This window comes from Triplophysa rosa, linkage group LG1 (assembly GCF_024868665.1).
Source record: "Triplophysa rosa linkage group LG1, Trosa_1v2, whole genome shotgun sequence".
Classification (NCBI taxonomy): domain Eukaryota; kingdom Metazoa; phylum Chordata; class Actinopteri; order Cypriniformes; family Nemacheilidae; genus Triplophysa; species Triplophysa rosa.
In genome coordinates, this window is record NC_079890.1 from 33,069,955 (window position 1) to 33,097,136 (window position 27,182).

The 27,182-nt window shown below is 38.8% G+C and overlaps 1 protein-coding gene and 1 long non-coding RNA gene across 2 annotated transcripts; both read left to right on the forward strand.

Moving 5' to 3' along the window:
- Window positions 1-7,647: 7,647 nt before the first annotated feature.
- LOC130560713 (uncharacterized) lies at window positions 7,648-10,045 on the forward strand. Its single transcript, XR_008963736.1, has 3 exons — window positions 7,648-8,102; window positions 8,178-8,296; window positions 9,268-10,045. It is a non-coding gene; the product is annotated as an uncharacterized LOC130560713 (long non-coding RNA).
- Window positions 10,046-11,181: 1,136 nt separating this feature from the next.
- Window positions 11,182-18,992, forward strand: LOC130557284 (adhesion G-protein coupled receptor G2-like). The gene is made up of 13 exons (XM_057338948.1): window positions 11,182-11,223; window positions 12,379-12,467; window positions 12,631-12,805; window positions 12,893-13,037; window positions 14,921-15,037; window positions 15,186-15,302; window positions 15,387-15,429; window positions 15,568-15,665; window positions 15,791-15,909; window positions 16,133-16,401; window positions 16,525-16,627; window positions 17,186-17,466; window positions 17,601-18,992. The coding sequence occupies exons 1-13, from the start codon at window positions 11,216-11,218 to the stop codon at window positions 17,711-17,713; spliced, it is 1,677 nt and encodes a 558-aa protein (XP_057194931.1). The 5' UTR covers window positions 11,182-11,215; the 3' UTR covers window positions 17,714-18,992.
- The last annotated feature ends 8,190 nt before the right edge of the window (window positions 18,993-27,182 follow it).

Genomic DNA, 27,182 nt, shown 5'->3' on the forward strand with positions numbered 1-27,182 from the left:
ATTGTTCCCCCTGTGGGGGAAGTTGCTGAGATTCACTGGGGGACTAAGATAGTCAAACACAATAAATATACAGTATATACTTTTTTAAACATTACATGTATATAACATTTGTAATATAATTTTGCTTGCTATTAAAAGTTTTTTTCCATACTGGCTGTGTACACCACCAAACATGTTGAAATGATATTAAGCACTTTAAACAAATTTTATGTAGTAATTGGTTTTATAATTTTTATCTAATACATTTAGCTTTAAGGAAACCATATTTATATATCATATTTTAATACAGGAAAGCAGCCCAAAGTGATGAACGCAAGGATGATAACACAGTGGAAATAAATAGCATAAACTACATAAAAATAAGACTTTAAACGCTGTGTAAAAAAGCTCTTAAAGAAAATACTATATGGCGCATTCGTTGTCAAAATACAAAAGTGCGCATGCGTGTTATAACATCATCACGCTACAGGCAGGGACCTTAAACAGTGACAGGCAGCGAAGCAGGAGTGACTGGTCTCCTGGCAGGCACGTAAAACAGCGACTGGTCGCGAGGCAGGCACGTAAAACAGTGACAGGAAGAGAGGCAGGAGTGACGGGTCGCGAGGCAGGTGCCACCTGACACGCAAAGATTTTACCCCCTCTCTGGCTTCTTTTGTAAGTTAATGTTAACGGTGGATGTGTATCAGGCTATCAGCCATAGCATAGGCCCTTTTCACAATGACGTCACTTAACTTCCACCTGTTCGCAAAGCAGTGTATCATAACATCCGTCTTGCAACAAACAAGAAGAAGAAGAAGAAGAAGAACTGCCGTCGCGCTGGAATTTAACAACAGTGAGAAAAACACTGACAGAAACCTTATTCGAGTACTTATCCTAGCACCTTCGCTAACACAAAAAGAAAACAAAACACTTACCTTCATAATCAAACAGGTACTGTTCAACGAAGAATTTGTATCCTTTCTCTAGCTTTGATCTTGTTGTTAGCGAAAATTTGTCTGCAAGATGTTGTACATCATCTAGACGTATTTGTGGCAGATGTGCAAGGGACTTGGTAAACTTCATTCTGAGGCGTGAGCGGAAGTAACTTCTTGAGTTTTACTGGCGGTTGGCAAACCAGTTTATAGGTGCTTTACCGCCACCTTATGAACTGGAGTGCTAGCAGAAGTAATGATACACTGCTTCGCAGCAGAACGGAAGATGCGTGACGTCATGTGAAAAGGGCGTATTAGCTCTTAAAGTGACAGTAACCTAATAAACCTGTTTCTGTCTCTGTTATAGTAAGTCTATTTATTACAAAAACACTTGACAGTAATGCAGATAAAACTGGGAAAACGTGAATAACACAGTGGTAAAATTCAAACCTTATTTTCTACTGGTCTTAATAACTGTCAGGATATGGCAGAAGAACCCAATAGCAGGCAGGCAGTGAAGGGGTTAACAGATATATTTATTAAATAATAGACAAAACAGAAACAAAACACCCACAATGGGGAAAACGGAACTCAGAAATATATATATAAAACAAAAGACTTCCCACGAGGGGGCAAAACGAAAACAAGACAAATAACTAAACTCAAAGACACGACCAAACGTCTTAAATCATAAAAGGCACAAAACTCACAAAACACGAACAGGAACAGGAACACGGGCAAGAACACGACCACGATACAGAAACACACAGTACAGGCACCAAACACATACAATGCACCAGCACAAGACAAAGAAACAAGAGGGTATTTATAGGAAACACAAACGAGGGATAACGACATGGGGCAGGTGTGAGACATTAAACACTCAGGGAAAGATTACGAGGAAACGAGAGGAATGGGACCAATGACAAGACACTGGAGAGAACGTATATTATTGTCAAACGGACAACAATATGTTTCTCTCCACACATAACCTAAGGACTCTGCCCCGATCCCACCACACGACTAGAATTTCATAAACAAGACGGTGGGACCGTGACAGAGCCCCCCCCCCTTAATGAACACCCCCAGGTGTTCACCAAGGGGTTGACAAAACAAGACATGACAGACTGGGAGACAGACAGGACAAGGCAAAACAAGAAAACAAAATCAAGGGTAAACATGACAAGACAACAACAGGACTTGGGTGGACATCAAAAATAACAAACATGGGAGGGGGGGATGGACCAAACAAAGGCCCATAGGGGGCAGTCCATGGGTGGGGAAATAGTCCCAGTCCCCGGCTGCAGCTCGAGGGCGCGGAGTCCTGAGGGGACTTAGGGGGAGTCCTCGGGGGGACAGTCTTTGGCCCTGGCAGTTTCCCAGGGACCGGCTGGAAGGCCGGCTGGAAAGGGCTTGACGCCGGCTGGAAGGCCGCTGGACAGGGCTTGACGCCGGCTGGAAGGCCGGCTGGACAGGGCTTGACGCCGGCTGGAAGGCCGGCTGGACAGGGCTTGACGCCGGCTGGAAGGCCGGCTGGACAGGGCTTGACGCCGGCTGGAAGGCCGGCTGGACAGGGCTTGACACCGGCTGGAAGGCCGGCTGGATCACCGGACTGGACGCCGGCTGGAAGGCCGGCTGGATCACCGGACTGGACGCCGGCTGGATCACCGGACTGGACGCATGCTGGATCACCGGACTGGACGCATGCTGGATCACCGGACTGGACGCCGGCTGGACCTCCGGACTGGACGCCGGCTGGATCACCGGACTGGACGCCGGCTGGATCACCGGACTGGACGCCGGCTGGACCACCGGACTGGACGCCGGCTGGACCGCCGGACTGGACGCCGGCTGGACCACCGGACGGGACGCCGGCTGGACCAGACTGGACGCCGGCTGCACCGGACTGGACGCCGGCTGCACCGGACTGGACGCCGGCTGGGTCGCCGGCTGGGATGCCGGCTGGGACGCCGGCTGGGACCCCGGCTGGATCGCCGACTGGACGCCGGCTGGATCAACGGACTGGACGCCGGCTGGATCAACGGACTGGACGCCAACTGGATCAACGGACTGGACACATGACTGGACACAAGACTAGACACAAGACTAGACACAAGACTAGACACAAGACTAGACACAAGACTGGACGCCGGCTGCACAGGACTGGACGCCGGCTGGATCACAGGACAGGACACAGGACTGGACACAGGACAGGACACAGGACAGGACACCGGCCGCACCGGACTGGACGCCGGCTGCTGCACCGGACCGGACGCTCCTCCCTGACGCTCTCCCTCCTTCTCCGCACCACCGGATCCATAGCCGACCTTGGCGAATCCGTGGGGACCGGAGGGAGTTCCGCGTCGGAGGAGACCGCAGACGTCATCCCCGGGTCACACCTCACCCACTCGCCACAGGCGCCGCCAGGAGAACCGGGGACCGTGGAACTCAAGCCGAAGGGTACTGAGAGTCCCCCCGGGCAGCGGCAGCCAGGACGAGGCCCTCCGGAGTAGTCGACCGTGGGGCGAGGGCTCCGAGTGGAACCTCACCCTCGGGACCGTCCCGGTTGGCCACGAACCTCACCATGTCCGCGAACCCAAGGGGAGCCAGCAGCCTCTTCTCCGACGGGGCGAGGCGCTGAGTGAGGCAGCAGTTGAAGATCGCCTTCAACTCTGCCTCGCCAAACCCAGACGCCCTCGCCACCGTCGAGAATGCCCCGGCGAACTCCCGGTTCCCGTAACTCCCCTGACGGAACCCCAGCAGCAAGTGGGCTTGGGCGGCCCGCGAGGATGACGCCGTGCCGTCCATATTCCTGCCCGCTGGGTTCTGTGATGGCTCGTGCATTCTGTCAGGATATGGCAGAAGAACCCAATAGCAGGCAGGCAGTGAAGGGGTTAACAGATATATTTATTAAATAATAGACAAAACAGAAACAAAACACCCACAATGGGGAAAACGGAACTCAGAAATATATATATAAAACAAAAGATTTCCCACGAGGGGGCAAAACGAAAACAAGACAAATAACTAAACTCAAAGACACGACCAAACGTCTTAAATCATAAAAGGCACAAAACTCACAAAACACGAACAGGAACAGGAACACGGGCAAGAGCACGACCACGATACAGAAACACACAGTACAGGCACCAAACACATACAATGCACGAGCACAAGACAAAGAAACAAGAGGGTATTTATAGGAAACACAAACGAGGGATAACGACATGGGGCAGGTGTGAGACATTAAACACTCAGGGAAAGATTACGAGGAAACGAGAGGAATGGGACCAATGACAAGACACTGGAGAGAACGTATATTATTGTCAAACGGACAACAATATGTTTCTCTCCACACATAACCTAAGGACTCTGCCCCGATCCCACCACACGACTAGAATTTCATAAACAAGACGGTGGGACCGTGACAAATAACTATCAATATTGAATGATATGAAACATCGATTATACATTTTTCAGCTGTATCGCCCAGCCCTAGATATGAATATATCAGATTGTTTAAATGATTTTTACAGCATTTATCAGTGTTTGTCAATGTTAATACCAATAGAGCTGTTCATAGTGTGTTACAGTTAATTGTGGATTAAATAATGTTAATGTTATGTTAACTTGAAATGTTAATCATATGTTAGCATGTAAACAAGTTCCCCATCATTTTCCATTTACCTTATTGGGCAGTTACATTACTGAAGTGGCCCTCACTGTATAAAAACACTAGTTTATGCCTATAACTTGTCATTAATGTTAAACTTTTTCCTTTTTCTTTAGGTTACCTGTTGATTACCCCCTGACATGCAGTGGAAATGTAAGTTATGCTCTTTTACATCTGAAAAGAGGGCTCAGCTTCTTAAGCATTATCGCATAGACCATGGAACATATTCTAGAATTGTTCCAATACCGTGCCTCCATTCAGACTGCCCGTGCACTTTCAAGTCTTTTAATGCTTTAAAAGTACATTTATCAAAAATCCATCCCCAGCAAAGCACTGTGGTATCAGAGAGGTCTAGTAGTACTGTAGTATGTTACAAGTGCCACGTTTGTGGCTTAGCTGAGTTATGCAGTGAAACGGATTATTTTGCCCATTTGCGTACTCATTTGAGGAATAATGAAAAGTTCAGTGTCCTTTTAAAGACTGTTTATTTGAGACGCATGTGTACTCCTCATTTAACGCCCATAAAAGTAAGGCACATCACCACCACCAATGCCGTGGTCATTTTAAATTGGGAATTTTTTCAAGTACACAAGATAGCCAAACAGATGAAGGTCTCACAGATGAAAGTCCAGCTCTCACCCTCTTATTGACAGCTCAGGCAGTGAAGATGAATGTGATGTGGCAGAGGAACAAGGCCATTTGGGTGATACAAATCAAAAGCTTGAACACAATTTGGCATCACTTTTTCTAAAAATGCAGACAATCTTGCATATTTCTGATAGCGCCACACAGGAAATTATTCAACAGTTGAATCAAATTCATTTATTGTCTGAGTCACTGTTAAGTAGCACAATACAGCAGATTATTGTTAAACACTATGGTGAGGCAGACCGCTCGGTTGTTAAAGAGCTTGTCAAGGCAGTTACTGACAGCAATGTGTTGTTACAGTGTACTAAAGAAGGAGGTCCTCTTTCCACAACCAATAGGAGAACTTCATACTACTTCGGAGAATTTCCAATGGTCATGCCTGTTGAATACAAAATTGATGATGATGATCAATATTATGTGTATGTCCCTATTATTCAAATGTTGCAGAAATTGCTGAATAAAAAAGAAGTTCTTGATAAGGTGCTGGCTTCAGGTGAGACCTCAGGGGGATACAGCAGTTACAGGGATATGGCACACATTATAAGGATGACTCTTTTTTTTTTTGCAGAAGATGATCACAGAATATGTCTTAAGCTATACATAGATGATTTCGAAGTGGCGAATCCACTCGGAACCTCACGAAAGAAGCACAAATTGTGTGCTATCTATTGGGTTCATGCAAACTTACCAACAAAACACATGTCATCTCTGCATAACATTCAGCTAGCTCTCCTGTGTAAAACAAATGTAGTTAAGAAGCATGGCTACTCAAAAATACTTCATCTAATTGAAGACTTAAAATGTCTTGAGCAGCAGGGAATGTTTGGCGAGCAGTTGGGATCTTTTGTAAGGGGCTCTGTTCTGCATGTCCTGGCGGATAATCTGGGTGCCCATTCATTAGCCGGTTTTCAGGAAAGCTTTAGAGTGAATTACCCATGTAGATTTTGTATGGCCACAAGGGAGGAAATTAAAGTCAAGGAAGTCAGGTCAGGGTTTTTGAAATGAGAACAAAAGAAAAGCACCAGCAGCATGTCCAAGATGTTCAACAGGACAGTACTTTGCTGGCACAGGTGTGAAGATTAGCTGTCCCCTAAGTGAGAGTTTGAAACACTTTCATGCAATCGGTGGTTTCCCACCAGATCTCTTGCATGATCTGTTGGAGGGCATTGTCCCTGTAGAGATGGCATTGTGTTTACAGGATTTAATTGGCAAACATTACTTTCCCCTGGAATCCTTAAATGGTGCCATCAAACAATTCCCATACAAATTTTCAGATAGGACAGACCAGCCACAGCCTATTCCACAATCGTTTGCAACCAAGAAAACAATAGGGGGAAATGGCCACGAGAATTGTACCCTTTTGAGACTCCTCCCACTCTTGATTGGCCATAACGTGGGAGAGAATGAACATACCTGGGAAGTTCTAATGTTGCTCAAAGACATTGTTGAATTGAGTATGTCTGTCCAATTTACTGATGACACTGTGGAGTTTTTGAATTGCAAGATCTCAGAACACAGAGCTTTGCTGCAAAAAGTGTTTCCAAACTTTGTTCTCCGTCCAAAGCATCACTACGTAGAGCACTATCCTCAGTTAATCAGACTGTACGGGCCACTGAGAAGTCTTTGGACGATGAGATTTGAAGGGAAGCATACGTTTTTTAAGAAAGTGATACGGGATGCACAAAACTTTAAAAATGTTCCCCTAATGCTGGTCAAGAAGCATCAAATGACAATAGCCTATCACATGGATGCAAGTTCCTTTTTCAAACCAGGCATACAAATGGATAGGGTCACTAGTTCACTTGTAACAGCCTTCCCTGAGAACATTCAAGAATATCTGCGTCTGAGGAGTCCTAATTGCAGCACAGTTCTTGTTTCACCCAGTGTTACCATTGATGGCATGAAGTATTGCCCAGACATGGTGGTTTCAGTTGGATCTTGTTCAGGTTTGCCAGAATTCATTCAATTATCGTGCATGATGGTGACATCCGAAAAGTAGTCATTCCAGATCTGATGTCGATGCCTTGAAACATGTGCTGCAAGAGAAGCTGCAGGTCTCATATTCTTTCGATGTTCAATATGAAGACCCAGATTTTAGTCAGTGACATTAATGATTTGCCAGAGAGGGCAACCCTGAAATTATTCCTCTATCCACATCTCCATCTTCAAGTCAAGCAGACACAGCAATTCTCTCAGGTTCTGATACATCGGAGAAGTTGTCTGCAGAAAGACAGAGTGAGTGGCCTGAGGATTTTGAAATCCCCAAATTTTCTGTAAACGTTGAATACCGTCTCCGTCATGGAAACCTCACTATTATGAAAGATGCAACTTATCTTAATGTTGCAAGAGACATTAAACATGATATACTGGAAACACTTGCAGGGGCTATGTACAACTTTAAGGCATATCCAAGAGATGAAGACTTTGCCCAAGTTGCAGCAGCGCTCGTCAAAGCACACCCATGTTTGAGTGAACCAGGCTCCTCAACAGGCTCAGCTGGTTGGAAAAACAGCCTGAAATTTAAGATGGCCAACTACCGAACTAAACTGCGTAAATCTGGCTGTAGTGATGTTGCTGTTGAGGGAAAGAGAGGTGCAACAATGGACAGCATGCTAAAGAAAGGCATTAAAAAACCTAGACGGTTTAAATTAAATTTCTTGCCAAACTTTCCCAATGGGGAGAATGAAGAAAGTCAAGAACGCACAAGAGTAGAACTTCAAGAGGAAATGAAAAAGAGGACCCGGAACATGAGCCTGATTGGCCAGAAGATGGACAGCACTTTTGCCCTGAGGAGAAAGGAAATCATTCATTCAGAACCTCCTGTTTGTGAAATTTTGGAGAAGTGGCCAGCACTTTTTACTGAAAATCAGGTTTGTTTTCTCTTTCTCTTTACAGCATAAATGACTTTTGTTTTAATGTAAATAACCATTTTTGTTTGTGCTTAGATCTTTGCAGAATTCAGTCGCATATCTGGGAAAAATCTTGAGATCCGAGTTCTACGCATCATTGGACACACACTCTGCACGTTTGATTGAAATTTTCCGAAAGAAAGGAGGAAATCAGGGTAAAAACGCTTCATGACATTTTGCGTCAGGTTGATTCAAAGGTATTCACATTCATGTATTTGGAAGAATGTCAGATCTCATCCCCCATTGACTCCCATAGTATTTATTTTCCCTACTATGGCAGTAAATGGGGGATGAGATCTGACATTCTTCCAAATATCTTCCTTTGTGTTCAGCAGAACAAAGAAATTTATACAGGTTTGGAACAATCTGAGAGTGAGTAAATGATGACAGAATTTTCATTTTTGGGTAAATTATTCCTTTAAAAAAAATCTGATTTGACACATTGGTCATTTGTATCCAGTGTTGACCTTAAATGTGCACAGACTTTTGTCTTCATCAGCAACATATACTTTGAACTAATTTAAAGCTTTAAATATGATTTGTCATCCATAACAAGAATTGGTTCAGAACACTGAATTTCTAAATGCTATCATCATCATAATATAGTCATTACTTACTCACCTTTGTGACAGTATATGGTGTCTATATATTAAGCTTCAAAAGAACACAGAATTTTTATTTTAAATTATTTTATGAAATGTTTGTGACTTTTGGAGCTTGAAAAGTACCATACACTGCAATTGAAAGTACATAAATAATAAAATCTGTTGTTTCCTATAAACAAAGAAAACCATAAGAGAACTGAATAGCATGAGTAGATAATAACTACATTTAGTATTTAAGTTCTGTAAAGTTAAGAATTCAGAAAGGCATGTAATCTCAAGGCATGTTATGGTGAGAATTTAGGAGCAGTTTAGTGACAGGTCATAATACACCAATGGTCAGTGGTTAAATCATTGTCGTCTTAAATATGTTTTGTAACTCTTTCACTATATATTTTATCATCTCTCTTTGACAGTCATGATTAAAAGCTTGGTTACATGGCATCACGATTCTTGCTTGCCCAAAGCTCTCCCTCTCTTAAGGTGAAAAGAAACTCACCATTTCCTTTTTTTTGTATGTTTAGGATTCAGATGTAGATGTTGACTTAAGTGGAGTTGATGTTGGCCTGCTCACAGTTTTACCTGAAGATACGCCTGCCCAAACTCCAAATGCTCTCAATGTTGACTCATCAAGGGCAATCATTCTGGAGGGAAGAATTGTTGTGGATGATGTCCCAAACTTGCCACATGCTGTATGTCTCCTCTTTGCTTTAATCTATGCTCTAAATTTGGACTACCCAAAGACAATGAGGAACTCATTTGATTTTATTCAGAGGGTATTTCTGTTGTTGGGAGGTAAGAATCTTAATCCCAAACTCCAAACCCTTAAAAAACAGTTTTTAGCTAAACCTTAGCTAAATGCCTCCGCTGCCAACCAGCTCTTAGCTAAATGCCTCTGCTACCTGTTAAATATTTTTGTTAGATTATTTTGTAATTGCACTAATTTAAGTGTGCAAAAGTTTAAACCTACACTGTATTTCAGGCTTATTTTCTGACTTCATGAGAGCACTGGTTTTGCTTTTGGTTCAGTTATGGTTTAAATTGAACTATTTCTAAAGCCAAATGTCTATATTTTAGGCATTTTATAATTGTACTACTTTTAATAGACATTGGCTTCAGTTCTTCTTACAAATAGCTTACAGTATTATAGTTATAACTGAATGTTTCTACAGCCGAACGTTTATTTTAAGGCCTATATTTGTCTGCATGGTGCTGTGCAATTGTTTTTTTACAGTGAGGTATAAGAGGTCTGTTCAGACAGAACTGCATTTACAAGTTATTTGTAATGTTCTTGACAATCTGTCTTGCTGTTTATTGATAAATAAACAGTTGAGAATGTCAGACAAGTGTTGTGTCTTCTGTATCAGTTGTACTTAAAAAAACATGTTCAATTTACTTTATAAAACTTTAGAAACCGATTGCACATATTTTTTTAAGTTGTCGTAGCTTAAAATGAAAGAATAAACTTCAAGCGTACTAGTATTTAGGATGTTTGCAGTAATTAATATATCACAGTTAATTAAATTGAATTAAAGTAGTAGGCTTACTATCATTTTTTAAGTAACATTACTAACCTTAAAAGAGTATATTAACTGAAATTGAAATATTAAACTCACTTGATATTTATTAGTTAATTTACTTAGAAAAAGTTTGTTCTGCTTACTTATAGCTGATTACTAACTTAACTTTAATCGTCCCTTTAAGTTTAACTTGAAAAAATAAGGGCAATCGGTTTCCAAAGTTTTTTTTTTAAGTAAACTGAACTAATTAGAATTTACAGTGTAGCACCGTTTCCGAATAAAGAACCTGTTAAGCCCCTGTATGGTTCTTCAGCTACTATAGAACCGAGAACCGCTGAAGCACCAAGATATGGTTCTATATAGCACTAAAAGTGGTTATCCCATGATTACAAGCCAAGAACCACTTTTAGTGCTATATAGCACCTTTTTTTGAGGGATACAGTGATGGTATCAGCATATAGATACAACAAGTTCATTTACAGTAAGTAGAAGTAAAAAAAGGTTTCATTTTTACAACATTTAAAACAATCCTAATAATTTGCTCGATAACAAAAATAAGGCAATGTGAAGATTATAAATAAGAGCAGTATTGCTTAGTTAACTTTTCTGTGAAATAAAATTAAACCATTTGTATATATCCTACAGTATATTGCGTTAGAAAAACATAGACAGGTAATGTTATTAAACATATCATTAAAATACTATTTTAGGCATAAAAAGTTTATATCATATACAGTAATATATCATGATGATACTACCACATGCAATGTAGATACATATACATTGCATGTTAACCTTACTGCTGACAAACATGTGATGTGTTTAGAGTGGCTCAGTGGGTGTGTCTGAAGCCACAAGATTTGTGTTCAATTGTTCGCTTAAAATTAGTTAGTGTTAGTTACAAAGTTGCCTCACGGAGCTACACTACTTCCATCAATCTTTCAAGGAGAAAATGGTTGGGTGAGTGAAAAACTAGCATACACGTGAATATATTTAAAACATTTTCTAATAGAAAACAAAATGACAAACAACACTTTATTTTAAATATTTACATTTTTAAGCAAGGGCGTAAATTATGACATAAAACTGGTCTGCAGAGCCTCATTGTCCTTTAAGTTTACTTGACTTATTTAAACTATGTAATATTTTATCAATACTTAAAATGGTTTTATTTAAAATAGTTATCTACGCTGTTCTTCATTGTTGTCACTCTCATTGCTACACTGTCTATTGCTGTCTACAGCAGGATCAGTTTCCTTAGTAATACACCAGAATATACAATAACCAACTCCGTATTAACTACTGTATGTTCAACTCCATCTACAGTCTGGCTAAAAACTACTTTTTATATACATACATATTTATGCCTACATTGTTAAAGCTGCTGTATATGACTGAGTGCTTAATAGACCTCTATAACAGGGCAACCTTAATATAAATTATAACCTTAATAAAATGAACAACAAATGACATAATCATGTTTTATAAGCTTAATCACCTGCGACCCTGCCTCTGTTTCTCCACCTGGGGTGCATTCCAGAAAGCAGGGTTAATTTACCGTCAGCTAAACCTTGTACTCTGGGTTGATTAACCCAAACCTTGCTTACTCGGGATATGTTGGTTCCAGTTACCCAGAGTTAACGCGCGCACACAGGAACAACATGAAGACATTGCCAATGGATCACAGTTTCACGAGTCACCATGGAAACGGTTAAGAAGCTTAAAGGTTTTGACCGTGAAACAACGTTATAAATTAGGGTTTTTTTGCTCAAAAGATTTAAATCTGCATCGATGTATAAAGTGCTAAGTTAAAAAAACATAAATATTGTGTAATTGAATTTATAAGTTTCTAAAACTATAAACGCTATTTAATATAAAGATAGTTTAGATATATGTAGGCTACTATATATATATATATATATATATAACTATTTTTATAAGATATTTAAAATATATATTCTTCATGGCTAGATCAGAGGATCAGAAATACATTTTTAAGGAATACAGTCGGTTTTAAAAAAAAATTTATGTAAAAAACCTGTCCAGCACTGATAGGCATTTATATTACAACATATATATTCATATAGTTTGTATGTATTATGAATTCATCCACAGAGCTGAATATATGACACACTTCCTATATATGGCTTTGATCTTTGGTGCAGAACAAAAATCAACAACAACAAAACAAGAGAAGTTTACTGGTAAGTTCTTAAATAGATTATTAGATTAGATCCTTGTCATGAATATATTTCCTAAAAGGACCAAAAATGATCAATACTCTTATTTTAGAACGCAGTTCAATGACACAGTTACTGTGTGCTTATGTGGGATGTTATTTTGACACAACGTTATATTTTACATAAGCAACTACATCAAAGCCAAATCAGGTATATGATGGGAGAAGATCAAATACTAATAAACAACATAACTGCAACCCAAAACCCAATTGCCTCTCCATCACGGAAAAGATCGAATGGTTAAATGACCCCAAGAATCCAGAACATTCCAAAAACAAGACACATTTGAAAGATCGCAACAGGTAAGTGGCAACTGTTTTTAAAAATCTAAAAATGCATGATCATGGTGTTGACTTGATTTTACCACTGTTAATATCATCATTATGCAGAGAGGAGACAGAATTTATAATTGACATTATCAACATAACCTCTACTAATGAAACTAAGATCTGGATACTTCAGAATCTTGACATAGCTGTGGTTAAAATAGACGTAAACACGACAGATGATCTTATACAAATCAACGCTTCAATGGTACGTATCTTCTCTCACCATTACAGTACACCAGTGGTTCTCAACCTTTTCATGGCCACGCCCCCCGTAAACCCATTTAAAGAAATGGCGCCTCCCCCCGCCCCATACTGTACATTGAGGATAGATAAATGTGTGAAATATGTTAGTTATAGTTTATATATATATATATATATATAAGCTATATATAAAGCTGTATATGACAGATTGAAGAGATCAGATTATAAATGTAACAACCCGCTAATAAAAGAAACCATCACAGAAATTAATGGTTTCCATTAAAATGCCATTGTGAACCATTAGATTTTTGCATTAAAACCATTACAAAATTGTAGTGTTTTGGGAATTATTCCAAAAGGATTAATCTGACAGCTCACGAGAACGGTGCTCGTTTCATTGATTTTAACACGAGCGAGAGTTTATTCGCAGTTTATAATACAGATGCGGTTTACAGTATTCATTTGCGTGTCGAAAATAGAGCTTCACATCTTTAATAACGGTCAACAGCTTTAAACAGTGGTACAAGTGCTGAAATTAGGGATGTGCACATCGATGCTGCAGTATCGATACATCGATATTCAAAAGCTGCTATTTAGGTATCGATATTTTCTGAAAAGTATCGATTATCTTGTTAATTACATTAATAGTTTCAGCATAAGTAAATGTTGTTAGCTCTGCGCATGCCGATCAGTGACGCTATGTTATGAAAGTAGCTCTCGCGGCAGTTTGACGTCTCACACGGATCGGTCTCCCGCTGCGCAGCGCGAGCGACGTGGTCACGTGATATTCAGGCACGTACACATACACAACACGCATGCATTGCACACTTCCGCATCAAACAGAGGAGATGTTGACATGTTGCTTTTCTTAAACTCCAATCTACAATTGAAACATTAGGAATTCTTAATCAGCAATTGAAGTGAAACACAAATGAAAGTTTGCACAGTTTATGTCGTTTGTAATTTTGTTAATTGTATTAAGATTTTTGCTAGTTAATCAATATATATATATTTTTAAATACTGTATGTAATAGTACAAAAAGAATGTTAAAGCCTAAGAAAAATGGCCTGTTTAAAAATAAGAAGACAGTGAAAATATGCACATTTTTTGTTCATTTTATTAAGATCTATGTTATTTAATCAATATTTTTGTAAGAAGGTTGTTTCAACACTTTATTTATTGTTTAAATGGCTTTTTTAATAAATTTGTTATTAGTAGCCAGTACAAGTATGTCATTTTTTTTTTTATTATTGTAATTAGATTTTTATTTTATAAAAGCATCAGTATCGGTAACATTTCAAGAAAAAGTATCGGTATCGTATCGAATCAAAAAAATGTGGTATCGCCCATCCCTAGCAGAAATATATGAAAAGGCACTTTATTTACACGCCACTCCCTTCACGTGCACTCTGAACTCATCGGGAGAGAGAGAGACTTGCGCTTATTCTGAAATTACAGTCTGAAATACAAACATACTTATATGATCTACCTATTTCTTAAGATGATGTACTGTAGAGGTAATTGCTGCTGCTTTCTGAGTGGACGTTTGCCTACTTTGTAGATATTATGCTTTTGTGCGCAGCCTAAAATTGCACTGCGCAGGACCTACGTATACAATGAGTCTGCGCGGCCGGGAGCAGCTTCAGACAGAACATCAATTTGCAACCGCGTTCCTCCGTACATTCGCGTTCGAGTTCCAAAGGTTGGGGTTTCGGGGAACCGTCGAGCCCCAACTGCAGTACCTCTGCGCCCCCTCTGGTTGAGAACCACTGCAGTACATAATCCAAATTGTCATTCAACTTTATTTTCTTCAAAAAAAAGTTTAGTGACTTCCTGTAACTTGATGTCATGTCATTTAATGTCATGTTCATTTTCTTTCATTCAAGCTATTTAATGATACGCAAGCAGCACAGATATGGATCCCGGTGGAGACTTTCCAAAACTTCTCAGAGGAAGAGCACAAAGTTGGTGTAGTTTCTTACGACTCTGGCGACCAATTTACCGTGAGCAATTTTTTCTTTTATTAGACTGTTAAATGTGTTTGCCATTGGTGTAAAAATACAATCATTAAAATTACACTCTTATAAAATCATTTAAATCTAAACGATTTACCAGTGAATTCATGAGATTTTTTTACTGTCATTTTAATAGCTTGAACTGGAAAATGCAGTTATTGTATCTAAAGTCACACGGATTGAAGTTCCTGGACATGACATTGTGAATTTGACCGATCCACTTAGAATACATTTCCCGGTCAATATGACAACTGTAAGTAACATCTGATAGTACTTTTCAGATATCTATATGCTTATTCATTCTGTTTTTTGTTTGTTTGTTTTCGATATTTTTTAGAACAACGGCAACAATTATTCATGTCAGTTCTTTGACGATAAAGGTATGGATGCTAAAGAAACTGTGTCTTTGTGGAACAAAACAATCGTGAAGTCTTTTTCTGTATGGCATTGACATTAATACATATGGATTTTTATTTCATTACTTCATTTCTTTTATTTCGTTTCATTTTACCTACAAGATACTATCTGGAGAGATCATGGCTGTTCCACCAGAAACATCAGAGATTATGTTGTGGAGTGCTCATGTAACCACATGACTGCATTTGCTGTGCTTCTGGTGAGAACCTACAAAAGCTTTCTATCCAATTCATTAATAAATGAGTGAAGGTAGCTGCTGGAAATATTCAGTGATGTACTCCACCCCCATAAACACTCCCTTTGTGCTTCATTCACTTTGAACAGGTTGAGTTGAAGAACACAGATGAAGAGCACTGGACAATCCTGTCGTACATCAGCTACATAGGCTGCGGTCTATCTGCTGTATTTTCTGGTTGCTCCATATTGACCTTTATTATCAACAGGTGCAGTTTCTTACATTTTTAAACTAATGCGTATCATCTGCGATCTCTGAATTACATTATTCCTTATGAAATTATTTATTTAGTATAGTAATAATTAATATTGCACACTGTACAAACATTGTATTATTATTTTTTACATTAGTGACTTAAAAAATGTGTAATGTGACTTTCGGACCCCATTGTGTCAAACAAATAGTCCTAATAGATGATGTGTGTTTTACAGTAATGGCAGGAAAGTAGTGTCCAGGAGCATCCATGTGTCTCTGAGTGCCGCGCTGTTTCTCCTCAACATCACTTTTATGCTCAGCGAGTGGGCTGCCACAATAAATCAAGACGGAGTGTGTGTGTTTGTCGCTGTGGCGATACACTACAGTCTGCTGTGCTGTTTCACCTGGATGGCCATTGAAGCTTTGCACCTCTACCTTCTTCTGGTCAGAGTGTTTAACATTTACATCCAGCACTACATGGCCAAGCTCTCTCTGATTGGATGGGGTGAGAAATACATCCAAACATGAAACCTGCAGAAACGGTTACAGTAGAGAAAGTTATGATAAAGAGAATTGTGCGAAAGATTTTTGAAATGCGACTCGTTCTGTGATCTTGCCCTTTTGACAGGAGTCCCAGCTATTCTAATTGGAGGTTTACTTACAGTTAGCAGTCACCCTTTGTATGGTACTAAAAAAATCACATTATCAGATGCCAATAAAACAAACGAAATGTAAGTCCAAACATTATAATACTGCTCTAGATGAAAATGTGCATTATGTTGCAAATGCTTTAAAGTGATTTAAAAACATAATTTACTCTCACTCCTGTTATTTTAAACTTGTATGACTTTCTTTCTTCTGCAGAACACAAAAGAAGATATTTTGAAGAAAGTTGGTCACCGAACAATGGTGGCACACATTCACTTATATTGTATAGACACAAAACCAATGCAAGTCAATAGGTACCTTCGTGGTTCGGTTACCAACATTCTTCAAAATATCTTCTTTTGTGTTCTGCAGTAGAAAGCCATGCAGGTTTAAAATGACAAAAGTGATGACAGAATTTTCGTTTTTTGGGGGGTGAACAGCCTATAGCAGAGACACAGTGGAAAATGGTTCACTTGTATGTTTACCTGCCTATTAGGTCATATTTTTCAATGTAAAATGCATTGAGATTTACTTTGCAAAAAGCACACAGAGCTGTTTTCTTTCACTCCTCATTTAACATTAAGTGCCCCACATCTCTGTAATTATTAAAATTAATATCAATGTTTATTTCGTCATTTCAGTTGCTGGACAACAGAGGCTCCCATCCCATATGCGGTGAACATTTCCTACTTTGCCTTCATATTCCTGTTCAACACCGGAATCCTGATCACAGTTTCCTTAAAGATCTTCATGCTTCGTAAAGCTGACAAAAATAGCAAAACGGTGAATGTCTGCAAGAATGTCAGCACAGTTCTGGGCTTAATGTGTCTGTTGGGTATCACATGGGGTTTGGTGTTTTTCACGTCTGGATATACAAACTACCCCATTCTCTACCTGTTCTGCATCTTGAACTCGATGCAAGGTAGGGTTACCCTGAAAAATATGTTCGGTTTCAAGCTATGTATTAAATCAGTTTGTGTATTCAATTAAACCTTGACATTTTTAGCACATTCATAGTTAGAATGAAAATTTTAATATTGCTGTTTCTCTTGGCAGGGTTTTACATCTTTCTGTGGATGTGTCTGACAGCAAGGCCTGAAAAACAGCAAGCAGATCAAAAATCTACATTCACTGTGGACACCACTGACAATTATAAGCAGAATTCCTGAAACCTAAAACCACTTTTCACAACAACAGGGTTTTTTTGATAAATCGATCTTAAAATAGGTCAAGGCATTTCACTATAGTTTCACTATTTACCCTACAGTTTAAGTTGCTAAATGAAATATTAAAGGGCTTTGTCAGAGCCTGTGGCCATGTGGAAGGTGCTTGTGGACAGTGCTCTAGACAGGTCGCTGTCCTCTGTAGAGAATTTAGCATAAGCCAAATGGTCGGAGTCATTGAAAGAAGAGCCATCAACCCCCTTCACTCCCCTTTCTCCTGGTTTCTTGATACCATCATCAAAAGACCAGAGTCAAAAACCTCTCACTGAGAGTTTTGATAACCTTTCGTTTCTCTGTTGGATATTTTACGACTCCTAAGCTTCAAAGCAGAGGGGAGAAGTCTCTCTGTCTAATCTGAAACTTGGCTAACCAGAGAAACTTCTCTGACAAATAGGAACTTGTGTGATTCAACTGTCCTTTTCTATAAATATATCTAAATCTAAATATCTATGTTATATGTTGTCGCTCTTGCCATTTTTAAATAATCTGTAATTGTTAAATAGGCAAGTTAATTTCGGCTTTGTTTGTATTCGTACCTCCGAATAAATCATGACTTGATGCAATTCAAACCTTAGCATATTTGATATATAAATGTTTGTCTTTACAATTCCTCCTTGTTTACATATATTGTGTGACCATAGAACATTCTCTTTTTCATTATGTTATCATTTGGAATGGTATTTTGTAAAGTTGCCAGGAGGTCATAAAGATGCAAATTAGCTGTTAAGTGGACAAAGAACCTCTTCCCTGCTCAACTCTGATTGGTCGATTCAAACTCAGGTGGGCATGCCCTTGTTTCGTGGCGTCTCTTCGGAGACTGCCCTGAATCCCCCACCCCCACTGGGGAAGAAGAAGGAACAATGGACTCTGCTGCCACGTGGCTAGGCCATGCGGCCGATCACGAGGCCCACAACTTTCTGCAGGACTGCCTTCTGAAACCTTTTGAACAATTCCATCTCTACATGTGCATACGGGTATCGGTCCAGCACAGAGCTTGCAAGTCCGTTTCTATTTATAGAATAGCTGCGTTAAGTCTGTGCCTCTTTGTTAAAGATGATTTTTATTGGTGTTCAGAAATCGCTGCCATGCCCTCTCTCTCTCTCTCTCTCTCTCTCTCTCTCTTTCTCTCTCCTCGCTTCCTAGCGCATTTGTGTTTCATGTATTTGTTTGTTTTATGCGATCGTCATTGTTTTGTTTACCATGTAGAGTAGAGTTTAATAAACAACCGTATATATACATTTGTGATGGGTTTTCTGTATTCAAGCTCACAAGCTTGGTCCCTTCTACTGTTTCGATTCGCTAACTTTGCTCTAAATCCTGTTTGGTAAAGTCACGTTACTTATGGCCATGAGATAATGTAAAGTATATATCATTGAGGCATTTGCTGGACGAATGCATACAAGTATTGTTATGCTTTATATTAGTAATCAGAGACCGTAAAATATGTATATTTGATCACGATTATTATACGTATTTTCCTTTGAGCTAAACTAATTCCTTGACTGAAATTGATGTTTTAAATAACTCATTTCATGGATGTGATCTTGAAAGATCTGGTGGAGAACCATATTTGGTGAGCTTTGCTCATCAATATAATAACGTTAGCTAAAACCCCTACACCTCTTAAAAAATAAAGGTGCACTTTTAAACTTTGACGCAAAAAATTGTAAATATACTGTTATTTCTATTTATATAAATTCAGTTTTGTTTATATTTATAATGTTGATTTAATAACATGGCATTCACAAGCTTTCGATGAGCCTATTAACAATATAATTAGCAGTGCTAAAAATAAAGTATCTTATTATATGACTTCTTGTTTGTCACGGACCCGCCAACCACATCTCCCTCAGACACCAGATTTCCAGTTTCATGCACCCGTTCCAATTCACCTGAATTCTAATGAACGACACCTGTTCCCCATCAGCCTACACACATAAGTATCTCACTTTCAGGCTCACAGTCATCCGTTCTCAATGTTGCTTGCCTCACCTTATGGGACACGTGCTTAGTGGACTCTAGGGATTTCCGCTTGGATTCCTTTCTGGAATTCATCTTCCACCACTTGTTCTACAGAGACCAACTATCCACAGTTAAGACTCTCAGCTTTTGCCTGTTTTTTTGGGCGAAGGTTCTCCTAAGTTTCGGCACTTCTAAAACTTACTTGTGAAGTTCCTAATAAAGATTTGTTTTGTGATGTTACCTGCTCTCGTCCCTCCTTGAGTGCGTGACATTGTTAAAGTACATTTACATGAATGTCTGTTGTTTACTTTCAAATTTTGACATAATATAGCACTGAAAAAATAATAAATTTGATTTATTTATAAAGAGACTACTGTTACTCTGTTTTTATTAGGCCTACAGTCAATTTAAAGTCCTTTCCTGTAGCTCAGTGGTTAGAGCAGGGCGCTAGCAACGCCAAGGTCGTGGGTTCGATCCCAGGGATTGCACATACTTCGAATGAATGTATAGTATAATGCAATGTAAGTCGCTTTGGATAAAAGCATCTGCCAAATGCGAAATGTAAAGTAGGCCTATTTGAATAGGGAATTTGTTAATTTTCTGGAAATGTTGACTCATTGCTTCCTGCTGTTACATGATGTTATGTTCAACAGTAAACCGCAGTAAACAAAACCGTACACGTAGGAATAAAGCAGTAAGAAGTGAAACTGATGACTTTACAAGACTGATTTCCCTGTGTTTCAACAAGATCTGCGCGATGACAAAAGAACCTGACCCATTTATTTGAGGAATAAATAAAAAAGTAAAAAAAATATTCTCATGTTTTAAAAACAACAAGCTGCTTAATAGGTTGTAGGAACCATATATTTTTTAAACGCTAGTTATCCATCCACTGACCTGAATATAGGATGGCCAGTGCTCTCGACTGCTGCTGTGCTGTGCTCCGCTCCATCCCTGTATAATGGGAATACACATAGGCATTAAAAAACTTATTTGTGCCATCAAACTTTGTGAAAATATTGACTGCACCAATGTCATGTTGATGCTTTTCCCAGATGTTGACTATACATCTAAGGGCAATTTATTGCCTCAAAATCTCAGATCATTTCAGGATTTTTAGTAAAAAAGGGATTTATTTCTTTTAAAATGGTGTTTAAAGGAGCTACAGACTTTCATAAAGGAGTGGCCGGGTAGATAGCGATGGGAGAAACGAAGCTTTTCGAAGTTTTTATTCAACTTAACTGGATGCTTCCGCACCACGTGCTGGTGAGACCTGCTGATAAAACGTTGTAAAAGCAGTCCAACTGTGATGATACATTATACAAAACAATTGCAGATTTCTTAAGTGTATTTTTTTTAAAATAAATGATACATCTTTCAATACCATTCAATATAAGTGTTTCTATTCTGAGTTTTTTTGTAAGGCTAATCATTACCGCACAATTAGCTATTACTTATAAAAATGAGTGCCATTAAATATGTCTATATTGATTTTCAAAATGTAGTTAGTGCTATGGAATAGTTTATTTTGTTCTAATTTTAGGTCCTTATGCGATTTATAAGAACGCAACAAGATTTTTAAACATTTAGAGGCCTATATGCGTTAAAGGGAGGTATGACGGAGAATGAAACAGAAATGCCATTTCGAAATTTATTTCTAGTGTTTCAGCATTTATTGATTTCTCCTTTTGTATGGAGCCAGAGATATGACAAAACAATCTGAATTTGAATTTCGTAAATCTGAATTATTGACAAGTGTTTTTTAACAAAACTGAATATTATATGGGAGTTAAAATAGTTTTGAATTAGATTTTGATTTCGAATTTGAATTTTTTTTACTTGAATATTGAACATTTGCAATTTAACACAATTGATTTTTTTTAAGGCAGAGTTTTATAGGCATGCATTTTCAAACAACATATTTTTTGCTCTGAATTCTTAGATTGCAAATATCCAGTTTTTTTAAAAATACAGCCTCACGTTTTCAAGATGAAGAAGAAATTCGGAACATCAAATTCAATTTTCTAAAATTAAAAACGCAGAAATTCAGATCGTACAGAAAGTAGGTCAGAGGTCGTCCACAGGGAAGAGTAGAAGATCTCGGAAAAGTCAAACGGAGCGCTTTGGCCACAATGGCCAGTTATTTGTTCTTATTATCCAATCAAACTCCAAACATGCTGTTTTGGAGAGTGGAACTTCTTGCCTTGCAATAAAAAGGATTTACATTTTCAAATTGCGCCCACGCCCACAAGACTACACGGGTTGATCGTTTGTTGTTGCTGCAGCATAGACAAGCTCATACCGCTGCAATCTTAGGCAGCTGCCCGGGACGTGTGCGCTCACTGCCTGCGTTTTTGCCTGCTGTGCCTCCACTGTTTGCGCTCACTCCCAGCGTTTGCTGTTGGTGCTTTTACCCACTGTGTGCTTAGTGCACGCTCGCTGCCAGCTGCCCCACTATGCGCGCTGGCTTCCAGCGTTTGTGGGTGCATATACATTTAATATATTAGACATGTATAAAATTTTTATAAAGAACGTTTGTGGGTCCTGCAAAGTCAATAGCCGGGTTTCCATCCAAAGTTGCGAATTTAGCTTATGCGCAAAATTGGAATATCGCATAAAACATTTTCGAATAAGCACCGTTTCCATCCAAATAGTCAACCGTCACTTCCTAATAAACTGCCACTAAATATCAGTAAGAAAAGTAAGAGAAGCCACTGAATATAATGATTTTCATATAGAATAATACTTGCGCAAGCAGACGATTACGAAACACAATAAATGCGGTGCTTTTGTGGATGTCTGCTGTTTGGGAAACACAGTCGTGACAGTTCTAAGAGGCAATTACAGAAATACTTTGACGACTTTGCTCAGGCATTTAAGAATGAGCATAACAACATTTCTGATGCTGTGTCGCAAGATCAGTTCTCTGGTTAGTCAGGTTACGCCGTCTCATAGTGCAGTTACGTGGCTTTTTGGGGGAATTTATTCGGCAAATGCGTTTCCATCTCCCATTATTCGCATTAACCCTTTTTCGCAAAAAACTGAAAAACCACCTCAAGCGAGCGTAAAAACATTTTGCGAATTAAGGGTTTTTAATTCGAAATTTGGCGTTTCCATCACTCGTTGATGCGAAACTTCAAAATGCGAATAAAACCAGAGTGATGGAAACCCGCCATGACGTACGTGGCACGCTGCAATAAAAGTTATGTGTAACATTTAATGCTACAATAGAGAGAAAATGAATAAACTATGTAAGCTACAGACTGAAATAATAACTTTTGTAATAAAAAAATAGTGTATTGAAATGCTATAACTTTGATCCAGGACACATTTAACGACCAGATGAAACAATCTGGACACAACACACGTAAAGATTTTTTCTTATGACCAGAGCCGATTCCAGTCTTTGTCAGTCAGAAAGGAGCACACACCTAACTGCTGTGCCAGACCACTACACCACACACTCAACGACTGGACGTTCTGCTGAACCAACAAATCTATCGATCTATGTTATATTCCCGTTTTGTCAGTAAAGCAACCATGATGTTCGTGATTTTGTATGGTTATGCACTTTCTGTTTCATGCAGATTAAACATTTTGATAATGATAACAAGAGAGCATTTATTCCTCAGGATATAATGTAAGTTTGTTGTGGATATAGTTCACTATAAATAATATGTTGAGTAATATATGACTGAAAACGCCATACCTTAATATCCAGGTGCATTTTGCTGCGTTCGTTTTGCAGGCTACTGTATAGTAGATAGAATGTGTTTATTTTTATTTCATTTAGACTGTATTCACTAAAACGCATAAACTGATAGCTTTTTTATTTTGCGTTGACAAAGTAGGCTATATTTAGCTTAAGATGGAGGTGTGTTCGTTTGCTAAATGAAAATCTTTTTGTTTTAATTGTACCTCATTGCTACTTGTACTTCATATAAATAAATGAATAAAAGTACTTTAAAACTGCAGTCTTTGTCATTTAAAAAATGTACATAGAAATAACACAACAATAGCTTTTATATTTTTCTCCTCATTTCTCTATCTCATTGTTTGTCTGTGTTCAGTCTTTAGCTGTGAACACATATCTGGCATTGTCAGCCATTATGATCAAATTCCATTCATAATATAGTGAAAATAAGATTTGATTAAACATGATTAATGTTTACGACTGGCATGCTGGCTGCACTGACAAAAAAATTCCTTTAGCCAAAGAATAGACAACAGTACTATTACACACTATTTTTTATTAAAGTTTTTATTTCAGTCTAAATGCAGTCTGTAGCTTACATAGTTTATTCATTTTCTCTCTATTGTAGCATTAAATGTTGTACATAACTTTTATTGCAGCGTGCCACGTATGTCATTGACTTTGCAGGACCCACAAACGTTCTTTATAAAAATTGTATACATGTCTAATATATTAAATGTATATGCACCCACAAACGCTGGAAGCCAGCGCGCATAGTGGGGCAGCTAGCAGCGAGCGTGCACTAAGCACACAGTGGGTAAAAGCACCAACAGCAAACGCTGGGAGTGAGCGCAAACAGTGGAGGCACAGCAGGCAAAAACGCAGGCAGTGAGCGCACACATCCCGGGCAGCTGCCTAAGATTGCAGCGGTATGAGCTTGGCTATGCTGCAGCAACAACAAACGATCAACCCGTGTAGTCTTGTGGGCGTGGTCGCAATTTGAAAAATGTAAATCCTTTTTATTGCAATGTAAGAAGTTCCACTCTCCAAAACAGCATGTTTGGAGTTTGATTGGATAATAAGAACAAATAACTGGCCATTGTGGCCAAAGCGCTCCGTTTGACTTTTCCGAGATCTTCTACTCTTCCCTGTGGACGACCTCTGACCTACTTTCTGTACGATCTGAATTTCTGCGTTTTTAATTTTAGAAAATTGAATTTGATGTTCCGAATTTCTTCTTCATCTTGAAAACGTGAGGCTGTATTTTTAAAAAAACTGGATATTTGCAATCTAAGAATTCAGAGCAAAAAATATGTTGTTTGAAAATGCATGCCTATAAAACTCTGCCTTAAAAAAAATCAATTGTGTTAAATTTCAAATGTTCAATATTCAAGTAAAAAAAATTCAAATTCGAAATCAAAATCTAATTCAAAACTATTTTAACTCCCATATAATATTCAGTTTTGTTAAAAAACACTTGTCAATAATTCAGATTTACGAAATTCAAATTCAGATTGTTTTGTCATATCTCTGGCTCCATACTTTTGCACAATGCTTTCTATCTTTAAAAAAATCTCACATGGCACAGATATTGATTGTATTGTAGGCTACTCTTGATGTGTGTTTTAGAAAACCCAGCACTACAGAAGAAGATAACTTGGATTCACTATGTAATGCCAAGCCTACTGCAAAGGAGGTCTATGCATACATATTTATGGACATCCACATGTCAGATGTTAACAGATTTGGCTTTCATCACCTCTGCCAATGAGGATTTATTATACAGTGTGAATAGTGCGTAGTTTTAAGGCTTTGAGCACCTAAAACTACAGTGGTTCAAAACATACCGTGTAAAATATTTCACACTATCCTTTATGAACACAATATACCAATCTAATCATGCAATCGATCGATTTTTAAAAACAGCATGGATTCATCATTCTCTGCCTTTCACAATCCTGCCTGCCTGTGAAAGCTTTGAATCTGCAGCAGTGTTTCAAAGCGCTTATCACTTGCGGTGTGGGAAAACGAAGGCTTGTCCGTGGCCCAGTTGGCCTAACATCAGACCTGAAAAGTATTCAAGTTGAAATTATTCGGTCTATATCCCTAGTTTGTTGATATGAAAACCTTTGATAGCCTACCTAAGATTAATAGATAAATAAGTCAAGTCAAAGTTTATTTATAAAGCACTTTTTTTAAAAACACCATGTGTTTAACAAAGCGCTGTACATACATATGGGAAGATAAATATCAATGATAAAACCAGTCAAATAAAATAAAAAACAATAAATCAATACATGGAAGCAGCTCTCATATAGTGTCAAAAGCCAAACTATACAAATAAGTTTTAAGACTAGATTTAAAAGCAGCAAGTGTCTGCTTCTGTCTAATGTAGAGGGGCAAGCTATTCCAGAGCTTCGGGGCCACCACTGCAAATGCCCGGTCCCCCCTACTCTTTAGCTTAGCCCGAGGGGCAGTCAAAAGTAAATGGTCAGCAGACCTAAGAGCTCTCAATGGAGCATACGGCTTAATCAAGTCGGACAAATATTTAGGGGCTAAACCATTGAGAGATTTAAAAGCAAAAACTAACATCTTAAATTGTATCCTAAACTGGACCGGTAGCCAGTGAAGAGAGGCGAGAACCGGGGTGATATGTTCCCGCTTACGTGTGCCAGTCAACAGGCGTGCAGCCGCATTCTGGACCATCTGCAATCTGGAAATGGAAGTCTGACTTGCGCCTATAGGCTATTGCAGTAGTCCAGGCGAGTCGAAATGAAAATATGTAAAATTCTTTCAAAGTCTTTAGGAGACAGGAAAGATTTCACCTTAGTGAGTTGTCGCAATTGGAAAAAACTAGATCTAAGTACTGAGTTAATCTGTTTATCCAGTTTAAAGTCACAATCCATGATAACACCTACATTTTTAACATAGGGTTTCACAAGTGGTTTAAGCTCTCCAACGTCCAAGACTAAAGACTCACAATTACCACCCGGCGTAAACAGCATAACTTCCGTTTTGTTTTCGTTGAAATTAAGGAAATTTAGTGCCATCCAGGCCTTGATTTCCTCAAGGCAGTGCAGTAGTGCCACTAAACGGCCAGTATCCTTCTGTTTCAGAGGCAGATAAATAACAATAAATAAATAATAAATAACAAAAGATAAAAAATAACAATGAAACACTTATTTAAAAGAATAAAACAGAAAGAAAGCAAGGACATGAAAGTGCATTTAGTTAATGCACAGCTAAATAAATGTGTTTTGATCTAGTCTAAACTTAAATGAGGAGAAAACACTTGTTCTGTATTAGGTAAATACACTCAAATGTCTTAATTAGTGTTCCGTCTGTGTATGTCTGTCATTAAAATTTTAGTTTTACCTGTAATCCGTTTTAAGTATTAGTTTTCTTCTCTCTCTCTGTCTCTCTCTCTCTCTCTCTCTGTCTGTTATGTTTCTCACATGTTATATCTCTGATGACCTCATTGATGTGGTGTTTTTACTTCACTTAGGTGTGTTTCGAATCCTATCCCTGAATTCAAAGCTTCAGGCATATTGGATAGAAACACAGACCGAATAAAGATGCTTGGCATTATCTGTCTGCTGGGCATCGGACAGGGTCTGGTGTTCCTTTGCTTTAGCTATGTGAGCGCGGCTGACCTTTGGTTCTGCATATTCAAACCTCAGATCAGGAAGGCTGTGGCGCTTCGAAGACGTCAAAATTAGAACCAGCAAGCAGTTACAGCATCATCAGCAAGATGCTTTA

Bases quoted from the DNA above. Each gene is read 5' to 3' on its own strand.
- LOC130557284 (XM_057338948.1), top strand. The intron at 15,303-15,386 runs GTAAGTAACATC...GATATTTTTTAG, and splicing joins TCCCGGTCAATATGACAACT to AACAACGGCAACAATTATTC. The intron at 15,430-15,567 runs GTATGGATGCTA...TTTACCTACAAG, and splicing joins TCAGTTCTTTGACGATAAAG to ATACTATCTGGAGAGATCAT.